Source organism: Larimichthys crocea, chromosome XXII (assembly GCF_000972845.2).
Source record: "Larimichthys crocea isolate SSNF chromosome XXII, L_crocea_2.0, whole genome shotgun sequence".
NCBI classification, from domain to species: domain Eukaryota; kingdom Metazoa; phylum Chordata; class Actinopteri; family Sciaenidae; genus Larimichthys; species Larimichthys crocea.
The window spans coordinates 7,376,815-7,391,957 of NC_040032.1; the positions used below are offsets into that span (position 1 = coordinate 7,376,815).

The following is a 15,143-nucleotide window of genomic DNA, read 5'->3' on the forward strand; positions in this document are numbered from 1 at the left end:
CTCCTGTTCATAGACGATCTTCGGAGCGGAGCGGGTCTGCAAAATGAGCTCCGCTGTGTCGTCAGTTCCGTGAAGCGTTCCTCCAGGCTTCATTAAAAAAGGAGATAGAGGGTTATTTACGTAGATTTAGATGACAAACGCAGTCAGAACAAGACTGTATCTGTCTGTGTTATTAAAGCATTCTTACATAAGAGCACTGCTTTGTTTCCCGCCGGCGTTTTTTCCCTCGGACTGACAAAAGACGCATCAGTCCGCCGTGAGCCGCGCGTGAACGGGGATGCTCTGCCGTTAGCCTCTCATTAGCTCGCTCGCTAGCTTCCCGAACAGCTCCGGTTTTTTTTTTTTTTTTTGACGACGGGACCAAGCACACCGTAAGTCCAACATATATATTATATAACAAAAATATTTCACGTTGTCCGGGTGTGTTTGTTTTACGTTTGTAGCAGTGGTAAGCAGCCGGCTTCACACGGTGCGCTCGCCGGGTTGTTTACCACCTTAACCAGCCTCCTGTTAACAGCTGCATGTGTGAACCAGAAGCAGGCCTTTATTCATTTCCAGCCTGAACCACGGTTTAAATATTATTTACATTTATTTTATGGCGTGAATAAAGCCGCCGCTCTGTCACCGGGGAGGGGGCCTGCATCAGCGTTACCTGCCGGAGACACCTGTTCCGGCTCCCACGGAAACTGAACTGTTAATAATGGCAGATAATAAAGTGTACTGTCTCTGTTGTACAGCACATTTTGGAAGCTGCCTGTTCCTAATAATAGAATAGGCGGCTCCTCCAGTCTTACATTGACTCAGCCTGGTCCAAGTCCCTCAAAGCACAGTGAGCTGCTACATGCATACATATATGCAAAACAGCTTTCTCTCTCATAAACAGCTTATGACTGTCTCATATTGTGAAGTGTACAGTCTCTGTTATTGCCAGCACAGCAGTGCAGCTGAAGGGTTTACTATGAGTTCATATACAGAAGATGTTCAGCCAGTTTTCTTTGATTCCAAGCTCTGGCAGGCAGGCGCAGTAAGCCGTGTCAGAGGATGCTGTGTGAAGCACGAGGAGCTCTCGTGCCAGCGAGAGATGTGTCATTCCTCAGGGAAATGGACAGGGCAGGGCCAAGTTTGCATTTATAATGGCAAAGCCCACTTAGGCGAGGTCAAAGCAAATGTAAACATCCACCGTTCAAACAACGCCTGTGATATTTGTGCTCGTAAGTGATCGGCCTTAAACCTGCCACATACTGGAGGTATGTTGAAGCCAGTCAGACCTCACAAGGACACAAAGCTTTTGTTTGTTTTATATTATAAAATGAGTTGACAATCATAATCTCCATCCATGTTCTGGAACCGCTTATCCTCATCAGACACTGGGCTGGCCCAGCTGAGAGTCAGAGGACACCAGTTCATCACATCCTATTGGCAATTTAGAGTCACCAATTAACCCATTACACACATTAAGTGTCTTTGGACTGTGGGAGGAAGCCAGAGTACCCAGAGAGAACCCACGCAGACATGGGGAGACAGTGCTGCTAACCCCTGCACCACCCTAAAATCATAATATAAAACTTGTTATTAACAATCTTAAGAATGACCTTGTGAGGCAGTTGGTGATAAATGAAATCTAAACTTTTTGTAACCAGTTGTTTTTATCTTTCAGCAGCCACAAGCATGTTCGATTTTATCCTTCATTTCTCTCCGTAGCAACCGACTGTTCTCCATCTGAAGAAAATCAACATATGTCACTACCAGAACACTTTCCACACACAAAACACCCACAAGTGCACAATGAATCACCCACTGTGTTATTGGCTTCTGTATATCTTTCAGGTATGACGTTTACCTGTTTGACCCACACCCTAGAAATGAGAAGCGTCTTCCACATCTAAAGGCCATCAGATTGGCTGTAATTTTGCACTGTCAGCACACACACACACACACACACACACACACACACCCACACCCACACACACACACACAGACACAGACCTCTCATTAGTGTTTGTAGGAGTGAATGCATTAAGCTGTGGATTCATTAGTCCCCTCCAGGCTAAAAATAGCTGATGTGTTTCTGCTTTTTCAGCATTCATTTATTGCAAACGTGACTGTGACTTCAACATGCGGAGCAGATCAGATCAGTTTGAGCTATTCAAATGAGCAGATAGTGTTGATGTAAACTGTTAGCTCTGGGTTTGTATGGAGCGAGCTCTGCTAAAACACTGTCCTGTAATCGAGCCGTGCAGAAGAGTGTCCACTTGAGCGGGACTGCTCACTGTAAAAGCCGCTCTTGTGCACAGGGCTTTCAATAGGTGTGCTGTCTTTATGCCAAGTGGTAGCCTCGCTCTTTGAAAACCACCCTCCTCCTTGCTGTTTGTGGCCAGTTCTATTCCCATCTGCCTAAAGATTCGTCTGTTTGGACCACGCTCTGGTCTCTTCTCTTCAAAGCAGCATTTAGGCCTTGACTGTTTGTCCATCTCTGCCTTTTTCTGTTTATTTACTTGTTGTACCCACAATGTGTCCCCCTCTCCTTTTCTCTCTCAGACATAGTGCATTATGACAGACAGCATTATGAGTAAAGCCGCCACAATGGAGATTCCTATCAACAGTAACGGTGACACGGGGACACTACCAGAGGATGACAGCCTTGAACAGGTGGGTCACAGCTACTGTCTTAGTTGACATCTTACTGTTTTTATTCTAACAACTAGACCACCGTGTCCAGTTGTTATTTACCTATTTCAAACACATGGAGACAAATGTGTGAACTGTTGGTGTTGTTTACCCAAGCCGAAGACAACAGGAGATAATTTACATCCTTTATGTTTATGCCATCAAACAGAAGAGAGTACAGAGCTGTTTGCTTTCTTGTTGATTTACTTGTCAGTCATTTTATTTCTTCCCATATAAAAGAAAAGCTGTAATACAGTTGAACATTGTTGTCCTTTTTAAAGGACGTGTGTATTAAAGTCTGAAACATGTTACAGTTTGTTTTAAGCATTAGTTTTAGTGTTAGTTTACATGTACCCGTTTTTGTATGTTTAGCTTCATGATGAGACCAGTCTCAGATCCCATCAGCTATCATCTGACGATGATTTAGCTTCTGGGCGCATGGCCGATGTTTGAAACAGTTTTTTTGTTCTAAAGCCAGCTTCAAGTGGCTGTTCGAGGAATTCTAGTTTTACAATTTTAGCACTACCACACAAAACATAAGGCTACAGGCGTTAGCCAATAGGTTCTAAGATCACACTTCAACCAATACGTTTCACCTCTGTTGCTCTTCAAATGAACTGCTGCACCCAAAGGCTGCTCAAACGTGATTGGTCAATACTACTTGGACTACAGATTGAAACTAGAATGCTTCTGGTGCCAAACTCTTGGTCACTTGCCTACAGATTCTTTATTCAGACTTGGATATATATATATTTTTTCCTGCCTTAGTTTTTCTTTAAAGAAATTCTAACAATAGCCTTCACCTTACGTATTCACCGATACAGTACTATCCATCAAGGTTATCTCGTTCTTCTCATGAAGAAAGTCAAACCTGCTTAAGCCAGCTGAGGTCATTACGTGGTATTACTCATAATGGATGAATGTGTGCTTCACTTGTTTGAAGTTGACTTTGTGGTTAAGGGTTTTGTTCTCAGCTATCACGCGATTTGCTGAGTGTGCTGACTCTTTAAAAGCCATTCACACCACAGCACCACTCTACAGTCATAGGTATCATGTACTGCCTGTCACACACTGTTAGATGTCCTCGGTTCTGCTTAGTTACAGCTGTGGAAAGAAACCCTACTGGGAAATCAGGTGTTGGAGGCCAGCTGTCTCCTTGGGAACCAGTTGTTCCCATTAACAGCTCATGTGGCCTCATGTTCAGGTTTGAAAGAAACCTCTCTGGTGTATTTGGTTGATCCGCAGGTGGGGACAGTTCATTTTTGTGGGCCACACAGGAGCTGAACACCAACATTTAATTTAAACTTCCAGTGTGTGATATTGAGTTGAATAATTACCAGTGGCATTGTAAGTTAGTAAGTAACAGGTTGTTCGACAAAAGGCACACCTTGTTGAGCAAACAGACTGAAGATCCTGGAGGAAGCACTGGCAGTTAATCGTGTTATTTGCTCACCAAACTACGTCTGGCTCCATCTTACCTTCCCTCTAAGCTAGGCCAGTGAAACAAGTATTCAACTACTCGCTGTGCCGACCTCAGCCCACCTCGCATGTTCATGTATGAGAAGTGTTTAGCTGCACTGTTTAGTGCTGGATATTAACCAGTTGTCATGGCAACTCTGTAATTAATCTGAAACCAGCTGTTTGCTTTGTCCTTGGGCGAAAACCCTCTGAGATCAGACTGATAACTAGTGTGCAACACTTTTGGTTAAAGCTGCAGCAGTCTGCGTTGTTCGTGCAGATAGAGATGGAGATTGGCAGGTTAAGGAAGAGCAGATGTCTGCTTTCAGATGTTCTAGCATTGCGATCGTGTCAGAAAAGGGACGGTGACTGGCAGCCTGACAGTGACTGAGATGGGATTGACTGCCAGCAGAATCTTGGCAGAAGCAGGAGAAGCGTCACAGTGGCTCTCTGCTGTCTACTCAAGACAAACGGCATTCTAATTGTTATACACAAGTTCTCAGAGGTGATTACTGGTGCTATTTATCTAGAGATCATAATTGTATCGTTAGAATTGATTGATTGATTGATTGATTGATTGATTGATTGATTTTCATAATCCTCCCAAACCTCACTGTTAAGATATAATGACTGGATTGTTTTATGACGACTTGAAAGTGCTGTAATTTACTTCATCTCAGTCAACAGGAACAAGGAACTGTGTCAACAAAGCATCAGTGTCTGCGTCAGTTTTCTCCCATATTGTGTTCCACATTGAGTGCCACAACACAAGGAAGATCTCTGAGAGAGAGAGAGGCAACACACTAGACTGAAAAAGGATGAGCGAATGCAGTTAAACAGGCTTCTCCTTTAGTGTGTGTGTGTATGTGTACCCTCTCACCATGTGACATCTTCGTGTCTAACAGCTAAATTAGTTTTACCTCTCTTGTTGACCAGAGGCTTTCTTTCTGTCACTTCGGTTCGAGCTGAACTGAACATGCCACAGGCTGACTGGGAGTGAGTTCGGGCTTTACGGGGTGCAAAAGTGCACCACTGTAAGAGGAAAAAGGGTTCACTGGGTTTATTTCACAAGACAAAACAAGAGCACTATTGTGAGAATAAAAAATAATTAATCGCCTAGTGTAGGACTGGGTGCGGTTAAACCATCCATCATTGCAAGAGGTTAAGTTGAAACTGTCATTGAAGGCTGCAGAAATTAGCACCGTTGCTATGACGAAAGCTGTTCCATGTTCCTCCTGACAGCCTTCTTAAAAACACTGAAATGTTGTGTCTGTGTGGATGTTTGTGTGTGCTCACGATTCTTTCTTAGTTATTTCCCTCAATGTTAATGTCACTTTGATTGTGTGTACATGTCTTTTAAATGATTACCTTCATTTTTGCAGTGTTGTACTAGAATCCGTATTTTCTTTGTCCAGACAGTGATGGAATAATATCACGGCAGTTCTAGATGAAAACAGCAGAGACTAGATGATCCACTTTAACTTTAACATGATGAATCCTGACCTGCTGTGATATCAGTCATCGCTGCCCTCCATCCTACACCCCTGCTGTCTGCGGACACTCCAATGATTTTTTTTCTGAGATTTCTTTCACATCATTTCTTATCTTGTTTCATGATTTCAGTCATGGATTTGTTTCTTTTTGTCTCCTTTTCTTTTCTGTTTGTTTCTTTTTGTTGTTGTTGTCGTTGTTGTGTTTGTCGATCCCCCCTCCTTCCTCCTCCATCTCTGTGCAGGCTGCAAAACTGCAGTGGAGCTTAGATGAGAAGGTAGGGAGCTCCAGAGGCACCAGGGTGAGCAGGCCATTTGTGCATTTGTGTATGTGTGTGTGTGTGTGTGTGTGTGTGTGTGTGTGCGCGTGCGTGTGTGTGTGTGTGTTTTAAGTTAGTGTGTAGTACTGCCCAGTGGTTTGACTTTGATTGCCTCGCGTCAGTGCGTTGGTTTATTGCAGAAAATGTCAGATATTTCATTTTCATGGCAAACCACTGTGCAGCTTGAATTGTGCTCCCTGTCGGCTTCTACTAACTCTAGATACAAGAGAACCCTCAAATCATGTAGTGCTAACAAACTAGCTGACAGTGAAAACATCTCACATTCCAAACCATTCCCATTAGATTATTAGAACCTAGATTCTGTGGGTGACGTGTGAGTGCAATTTCTTCATTTTAGTGGGTGTTGGTTGACAAAACAAACGGTGTCATACTAATGATTATCATACATACTGTATCATACTGCTGGTTCGGTTTTGACGTCTCAGTCATGATTAAATGTAGTTTTGGCAAGAGAGTGAGAGAAAGGGAGCACTGACCATGAAAATAAAGCCTAGATGTGTTTGGAATAGACACACTCTGTTCATCCAGATTTTTCCACACAGCAGTAGTATTTGTACTTCCTCCTCGTAGCATCAAACATTCTCTTTGTGTTTACAAAAAGGAAACGGCAGCCTCCCACCCAGAGCTCAGAGATCCCCTATCACGATCTTACTGGAGCGCAGAGTTTCAGGAAGTGTCCCATACATTACGTTCCCGCTGACATTTTACGATGGACGATATGGGTCTCTGCCCACAGCTCAGCAACTCTGCAGCGTTGGTGGCAAATGAAATAAGAGGAGTGCTCACGGCACAGGCAGGAGGTCAGTTTTAAAACCTGTTCATTGGAGGAGGCGAGGCTCACATCTGGTCTGTCAAAGCAAGAAGCCTGCTTAGGCCAGATTTTTCTTTTCTATAAATTCCTCACAATTTTAGCTGAAACTCGAGCACGAAGCCAAACAAAAGCAAACAAGCGAGTTCAATTACGGAAAACGCACACAAGATGGATTGTGTGTCTCGTAACACAGTTTCCCCTCATGATCATTTTCCACTGAAGGAGAAAGTAGTTTGCTCGAGCACTTCCTGTGGCATAGATCATTGGAGTCGCTCCCCGGGTTGGACTTAAGGTCTATCACAGCTGTGGCGCTCGTTCAAGTCATTAGTTAGGTTGATTATTGACTGGGACTTGGTTTGTCTGGGACTGCTGTGTTTCCTGTCTTTCACACATTTGTAGTGTTCCATGTTGGCTTCCAGATAAGTGAGCTAGACTGACTAACCTTCCTAACACAGTAGTGTTTGTCCCCCTCTAGTGACTGAGCTTTTTAACCTACAGTGTCTGAATTTAACACTCAAGTCATATTCTCCTGTCTGCTGTACATGACCCTCCCCAAAACCCTCTATCCTTCCCTTTTTTGTTCTTGTTCTTTTTTTTTTTTTTTTTTTTTTTTCCATTTCCCCACATTGCAGGACCTACAGCAGGTTATGGTATCCGGTCCCAATCTCAACGAGACTAGCATCGTATCCGGGGGTTATGGAGGAACAGCAGAGGGTATCATCCCCACCAGCTCAATCAAAGGTAGAGTCTTACTGCTCACTCATTTCTGACATCTTTCCATCACTGTCTCATTTTGACTTCTTCTATTGATTCTGTGCTGAACTTCTGAGTTATTCTGGAGCCTCAGATCACTCGTCCCATTAGATCATGTTGCAATTAATAGGCTGTAACTGGTGGTCAATCTCTGTGCTGATTCATCCTCAGACCTCAACTGTATCTGAAAACATGCCTTGGTGCTCTGTATTATTCCGTTTAGATGGTTCTCTGTACAGATGTCGGAGAAAGCAGACCAGCAGATGGACAAAAGCATGTTTTAGCACCACAGTGTTTAGTGGAATTTATTATTGACTAATTTTTGCAACCACATGTACGACAGTAATCATCTGCCACTGCATGAGGCTGTGAGAAAACACAGTCCCATCATTCTTTTCAAAGGAGTTAGGTGATGACACAGTCAGGAAACAAAGGCTCAACTTTTTCTGCAGCACTGTGTGATCTCAGCACGGTGCTGCATGGGCCAATCAGATATGTAGAAGCACTAATTCTTTATAGATTACATTTCTCAATGCATGTGTAATGTTCAGTCAGCAGCCGCCTCAACCAAAGATAAAATGATTAATCATTGTAATGTTACTTCTAGCTCAGATTTTGCCGTTGAATTTACAGAAATAGCTTTGTGCTCAGTAATAGATCCGTTCTGTGTGCGTTGTGGTCCCTACACATGTCGTGTGACACTGAAGGTCCACTGAGGGATTAGCTGACCTTTCTAGTTCAAGGCATTGACTTCAGTGTAGCTCTATATGCAGTGTCAAAGGGAAATACTATCACACTAACTCATGATGTTAATATTTCTGCATCTCTGTCCCATTCTCTCTCTCAGGACCTGCTGTTCACTACAATGCAGAGTTTAACAAAAGGATTCCAGTCACAGGATTAGGTGGCTCCTTAGACCTATTTTTACTGATTATAGAGAGTCTGTTTCCAAAATGTGATACAGTCCGTTTTGGGGCTGGTTTTTGTAGAACATCCGGTCTGTATATACAGTTCTATTTACAGACTCAGTTAGTGAGAACTTCTGTTAAAGAGGTGTATTTGTCACATGATGATATCTCATTTTGGAAAGACACTTTTTACACTCTGTGTCTTTTGTAGATGGCTGGGAACCATCTTTTCTGTCTCTTTTATCTTCATCAGATTTTAAAGTCCTGCTGTGCTTCTTCTTGGTCGTCTTGTGGCTTCTCTTTCTATCACATATTATTCCTCTACTCTCTGGTTGGGTTATCTTGCAGTTTTAAGCTCATCCTTGCAGGAGTCTGTGTTTTTTCCCAGGATACCTCACCAAACTGACCTTTGAACAGAAACCATCTTCATGTCTATCATGGTGCATTTGTATCAAAACCTTGCATATTGATGGTAAAAGTAATGTATTATTGGGAAAACCTCTGTAAATATTTTAGAAGCCCTCGGTTCTCGCATGTTAATCATTTCCATTGTTTAATGAAAGGCTGATCCACTTTATTTCAGTTCACACTATTTAGTAGTGCTGCAATTCAAAGTGCCCCCGTCTTTCTCATCAGTCATTTGTCTGCATTATTCACTGAGTGTCATGCACTAAATGTTGTCTTTTCATCTCTTTGTTCTCCACTTCCATTTCACCATTCCCTCCCACATCCTCCTCATGCTCCCCTTCTCCCTTTTGTCATGTCTTCTTATCTGCGTCTCCCTCTCTCCATGATTCTCCATTATCATTCCATTTTTGGCATGTCCAAACTTTATGTTTAAACCTTAAATATCCATTTAATTTTAAAACCTGGACCTGGATCCCCCCAAACGTAAATCCCGCTCCCACACCCTGCTCTGATTCATCCACACCCTGAACCATTTTGTTACCCATACCCAACCACCCGTCCGGTGTCACAGACCTGCGTGCGAAAGCCGGGCGAAGTGCCGTTTCCCCAAGCTCTTCTTTCTTCTGCCACATAGCAAGCCAATCAAATGAATACAAAGGTACTGGGGAGGGAACAAGGGTGAAGTTGAACTTTCAAACGGACCCTACAGTCTTCATCAGGTTTAGAAGTGCCCCAAAATATCTCCGCACATCACAGCTCAACATCAAACATTTGAGGTCTTTTAATGTTTAATTCTCCGCATTCTTCTGCTGCTTACTCACTCATGAACTCGATCTCACCTCTTTGCATGTGTCACAGTGGTTTTAGGGGCTAGTGGTGACAGAAGATAACAGAGTTCAGAGGTCACCTTCATTGACTGCAGCACTTTAAGTAGTTATGGGTTTGGTCTACTCTTTGCTCGGATAAATCTTGCTGCTTTTTTGCTCGTGTTTCTTTTTAACCATGTTCTTGTGTTTCTACATTTTGGTCCTATGACCTCTCAGGTTCCAACATGCACCACAGCAGCAGCAGCTCGTCAATAACAGCAGAGGAAACGACCCGTGGCGTGGCTGTGGAGAAGCTAGAAACAGTGAAAAAGTGGGGTCTCAACACTTACAAGGTATGTGAGGTTCTGTAACGTTGACTAACGAGTAAACACTATCGATGTCTTTAGACGTGTCACACAATCCCAGAAAGGAGGTGATTGTGTTGCTAATGTCTCTGTGCGTCTCCCTCTGTTGTTTTAGTGTACAAAACAAATGATCTCGGAGCGTTTCGGCCGAGGTTCCCGGACTGTGGACCTGGAGCTGGAGGCCCAGATTGAGGTGCTGAGAGACACTAAAAGGAAATATGAGAACGTGCTGCGATTGGCCAGAGCCCTGACCAACCACTTCTACAACATGGTACAGACGCAGCATGCCCTGGGTGACACCTTTGCTGACCTCAGTCAGAAATCTCCAGAGCTACGGGTGAGGCCTCAGCATGTGTTCATGTAGCTTTTATGTAGCCTTATATTTATTGATCTGCAGCTACTATGGATGCACCAATATCTCTGATGTTCTGTTGTGTTTGCCTTCATAGGATGAGTTTGGCTACAACGCAGAAACTCAGAAGTTGCTGTGTAAGAATGGGGAGACTTTACTTGGTGCCGTCAACTTCTTTGTGTCCAGCATCAACACACTGGTCAACAAGACCATGGAGGACACCCTGATGACGATCAAGATGTATGAAAATGCCAGGTAAGCACATGTCGTACATTTATCATTCTTTTCATCAAACAGTCTGGATCGATTCTCTAAATGAGGATGATAAAATGAGATGTAGACAAAACTATTATGGAGTAGGCAGTTCATCAACAAAGCAGTCATATATTATGGGCTGTCAGATCCGTTGATCCTCTCTCGGTGAGCTCCAGCTGTGCCGATCAGCTGACCTGGTGTGGCTCTCCTGAGCCGTCCCTCAGCTGAACACCAGCCCCACTCCACATTTTGATATTATCACTATGATGTCTGTATTTTTGACTAAAACTATCATTGGACTCTGGGGGGTTTTAGGGCCTTTTTAAAGCTCTGTTTTCTCTCCTCCTCCTGTGAACAGACTGGAGTTTGATGCCTACCGGTCAGACCTGGAGGAACTGAGCTTGGGTCCGAGGGATGCCGTAGCCATGGCCCGCATAGAAGCTGCCCAGCAACAGTACCAAGTCCAAAAAGACAAGTATGAACGTCTCCGTTCAGACGTTATCATCAAACTCAAGTTCCTGGAGGAGAATAAGGTCAGTTGGCAGGGTGGGCCTGCATCATCAGTGCACATCCAGGTTTGACTCGGTGTGGTTTTTAAGCTCCTTTGTTTGTTCCTCTCTCTCTCAGGTGAAGGTGATGCATAAGCAGCTCCTCCTTTTCCATAATGCCATCTCAGCGTACTTTGCCGGCAACCAGCAGCAGCTGGAGCAGACGCTGAAGCAGTTCAACATAAAGTTGAGGCCTCCAGGGGCTGACAAGCCCTCCTGGTTGGAGGAGCAGTGAGAGGATCTCCTGGACCTCCTGCAGCCTCCTTTTCAATCACCTCCACCTGTTACCTGTTGAAACCCCCTATTTACAGAGGACCACTACCGAAGGAAACGCATACAGATAATTGGATGGATGAAGATATGAGAAGAGCGTGTGGCTGGATGATTGGACAGATGGATTGCAGGGTATTATTGATGAGTGAGCAAAAATGCAGCCGGAAACCAAGTGGCCAGTTTCATGAACAGTCTGGGGGCTTTGAGTGCCTCGTCCTGATTTCCTTTTTTCCCCCCTCACTCTATCCTTCTCTTTGTGCTTTGTTCCCAGAGAAACTGTTCATCTCTCCCTTCCTTCCTCTCTCCTATTTGACCTAACCTTCTATCTCACCACTATGTTGCTGTGTGAGCTTGTGTTAGTCGTGTTCATGGCCATTATTGTACTCCTCAAGTGCTCCCAGTGCTCTGAGTTCAACTTTGCACCGTCTTATTAACACAGACAGATGAGAAACGGAAAAAAACATTGAAACATACACCAGATGTGACCAACCACTACTTTCAAACTACTAGACCTTATCAATCTCCTAGTGTGCCTCCTCCTGTATGAGCTAACGTACTACATGAACATGTGGCCTCGAGGGAAGAAAGATAAGTTCAGAAACTACAAACTACAAACATGAAGGGGATTTGTTTGGTACATTGGAAAGGAATGTCCTGATGCTTCAAATCAATGTACATTTCAGATTAAGTACTTTTGAAATCTATATTATGATTGTTGGTAGTTTTTAAAAAACACAATGTTGTGTTTAGTTTAGTTTTTACTTAATTTGAATCTCTTTTACTTTGTAATGATTTCAGTCAGAGTCAGCTGCATGTCCTACACATCAGAGTACGGGACAGTATACCGTTTGTACTGAAGGTACCCGCATTGCTCGGTCTGTAACTCAGAAATTCAACAGATTTCAGCCATAACCTGAAAATTCTTTATATGCAACCATCATTTAAGGAACACTGCCACAGCTTCTCAAAGTTATGCTTGTTTTAATTATATTTGATTTCATCCAAAGAGAATTAAGAGGTTTTTAACTGACGGCGACCCTTGCCATGTTTTCATGGGTTGGTTAAGCAACATTGATGGGTTCAGTGTCACTGTGGACTGAGGAGGATTCAGAGACACTTGATGGGCATGGGTTATGCTTTCAGTTAAGATCCAACAAACTTGAATGGATTCACTCCATTATTTAATTAACAGACTGTATTTTAACTATTTTTGTTGTTTGTCTTTTTAAAGTTAACAAGGACTTGTCATTGACATCAAGGGTCATATCTTTCAGTCCTTCCTTAAACAAAATGTTTGTCTTTTGTTACCTTTCTTCACACTGAAGATTACTGTAGCTGTCTAATGTTACTAATCCTAATATTTTGACAAAGTCCTGTAAATTAGTCGTTGAGGAATGGGATAACACTAACTGAAACATCGTCTTAATATAATAGAAAACAATCATCCACTGTTGACAATAAGAGAAGGTGTTACCACAAAATATCGGCATGGTACTACATATGTAATGTTGAATTGTTCTTCATCACTGTATTTATTATGTTTATGGTATGTGTTAATCTGTTGGATCAACATATTGTAAACTAAAACTTCTGGTTTGTGCGAATTACTCAGTTTATGAGTATGACAATTTATGATTTCTTTCAGATGACACACTAACATAAGACATGCCTCAGGATGACCAAATCTGTAATTGATCTACAGCAAAAAAAAAAAAAAAGTTTTTAAACTGATAGTTAGTGTTTATCTTTCCCAGTGTCAACCCTCTGAAGTCATATGAAGATAATCCGGTCTCTTGAATGTTTCACCACGATGAATTGAACTCATGAGAGCGTCCGGTAACAGAAGGGAGAGCTCGATCAGTTAATAGTCCTCCAGCTTTTTGTCTCTTCTGTATTTGCATGGCGGGCAGCGTTCCAAAGTATACATGCAGATATGTGTGAATGCACTGATGCGCTACTCTTGGCCTTCTGCGTGCCAGCTCGCATGGACTGGCATAACAACCACGCTCACGATTTTAAATGTTGAAACGATCTGAAGCAGAATCCAAAATCTGGATCGACTTTTAATGCTGCACTCTTTAGGACAGTTCTGAAAAGAAGATATCAAATGTAGATTCTATGAGTTATTGGTGTTTTCAGAATTTGTATGTGTCAGTGTGTGAAATGGGTGTATTTTATTCTGACTGAAAAAAGTTTCTCACTAAGACCTAAAATTGTAGTTTCACTGGCCAGCTTCTGGTCTGTTTGACCACTACACAGCAATATGAACTAAATGTGACTCCTCTTTTCCAAACCTGCCCTTTGAAATTCCTAACCCCAACTCAAAAACCAATGGCAATAGGATTTTCTTTCTCTCTTCCGTAGTTGTGAAACCTCCCGTAAATTGCGAAAAAGTCACTCTTAACCGAGATTTATAAAAATGAGATATTTTATTTGTGTACAATCAATGTTTTCTAGGCTGAGCTGGTGTGTTGTACTGTATGAATGATTGCACATAATGGTATTTAAAGATGATAAATGAAGTCGTGTCATGGATTGATGTGATACTCATTCCTCACTCAGACCTGAAAAGTCCTACCCCACCCTGAGGGAACAAAATTAAAAGTACACATTTTGAAATTCCCTGGCTGTTTTTTGTTTGCTCTTTAATCCCATTCATCACATCGCACTGCACGCACAGTGTGCTCTCTGTTACGTGTGGACAGAGAAGCAACCATCTGGGTTCAGTCAAATAAAACGTGATTAGTCATACACAGGAATTTAAAAATTTTGATCATTATGACCATTATCAAAATTCTCATGTTATTAAATTCTCCTGATTCATTGTTCCGATAACGGGATCCATAAGAGAAGTCTATCCTTCAGTATCACTAATATATTAAAGGTCCAGTGTGTAGAATTTAGTTGCATGTAGCACCCTCACCTTCTTAGTATAAAGGAGATACAACACTTTAAGGGCCCATTAAGTAACAAAAAAAAATAAATTCTTATTTTCAGGTGATTATACATGCATGAAAACATAGTTATGAATATTATATTCCAAGTCTGCCTTTTTTTGAAAATAAAGGCCCCAAATGTTACATGCTGCACCTTTAAGTTTTGTGCATATTGGTGTCATGTTTTAGTTTTTAATTTTAGAGTGCAACTGGTTTGTACATCTATATAAAAAAAATGTCTGTGCCTTGTATTAGCAATAGAGATAAATTACATCCTATGTTCATATTATACACTCATATCATTAACACTTTTTAAAAGTTAGGCTTCATATGTGCCACAGTAAATATACAGGCCTGTTAATCACATTAAGCCAATAATTATTACTGGGTTCTGCTTAAATGCAAACCTCTATGGCTAGGAAATGAAGCCAATGTGGAAGTACCAAAAAAAAGTTCAAACTTGAGGCTGGCTACAGAACATTTCAACCTCCATAAGCACTCGTATTCAAATGTTTAACATGTTTACAGCCTGGTACAAAAAACAGTTTTGGTCTCTGAGGGTGACTGTACTGAGGGTGAATTTATATACAACTCACATGTTCAAATGATGTTAAGGTTCAAAATGATGCAGAATTAACAGTGTAGCTGCTTTTACTGACAGGTAGATTGACAGATGGCTTCAGGCAGAAACATATGGGTGACGTCACACATACACTGTCCATGCTGTATACTGTCATTGGTTCTGCTCCAGGTTTTTGCCTCTGTAAAGGAA

At 42.2% G+C, this 15,143-nt stretch overlaps 1 protein-coding gene across 7 annotated transcripts; it reads left to right on the forward strand.

Annotated features, from left to right (window-relative positions):
- Positions 1-18: 18 nt before the first annotated feature.
- arfip2b (ADP-ribosylation factor interacting protein 2b) lies at positions 19-14,057 on the forward strand. Of its 7 annotated transcripts, none has more exons than XM_027273461.1 (10): positions 19-371; positions 2,539-2,649; positions 5,861-5,917; positions 7,400-7,508; positions 8,368-8,424; positions 9,880-9,995; positions 10,123-10,344; positions 10,457-10,614; positions 10,973-11,147; positions 11,242-14,057. In XM_027273461.1, exons 2-10 carry the CDS (start codon positions 2,551-2,553, stop codon positions 11,395-11,397), a joined length of 1,149 nt encoding a protein of 382 aa, XP_027129262.1. In that variant the 5' UTR covers positions 19-371; positions 2,539-2,550; the 3' UTR covers positions 11,398-14,057. The 7 variants fall into 7 exon arrangements, with proteins under 7 accessions (XP_027129262.1, XP_027129263.1, XP_010737049.1 ...); XM_027273462.1 differs by having other exon boundaries at positions 5,861-5,893; XM_010738747.3 differs by lacking the exon at positions 8,368-8,424.
- Positions 14,058-15,143: the final 1,086 nt, after the last annotated feature.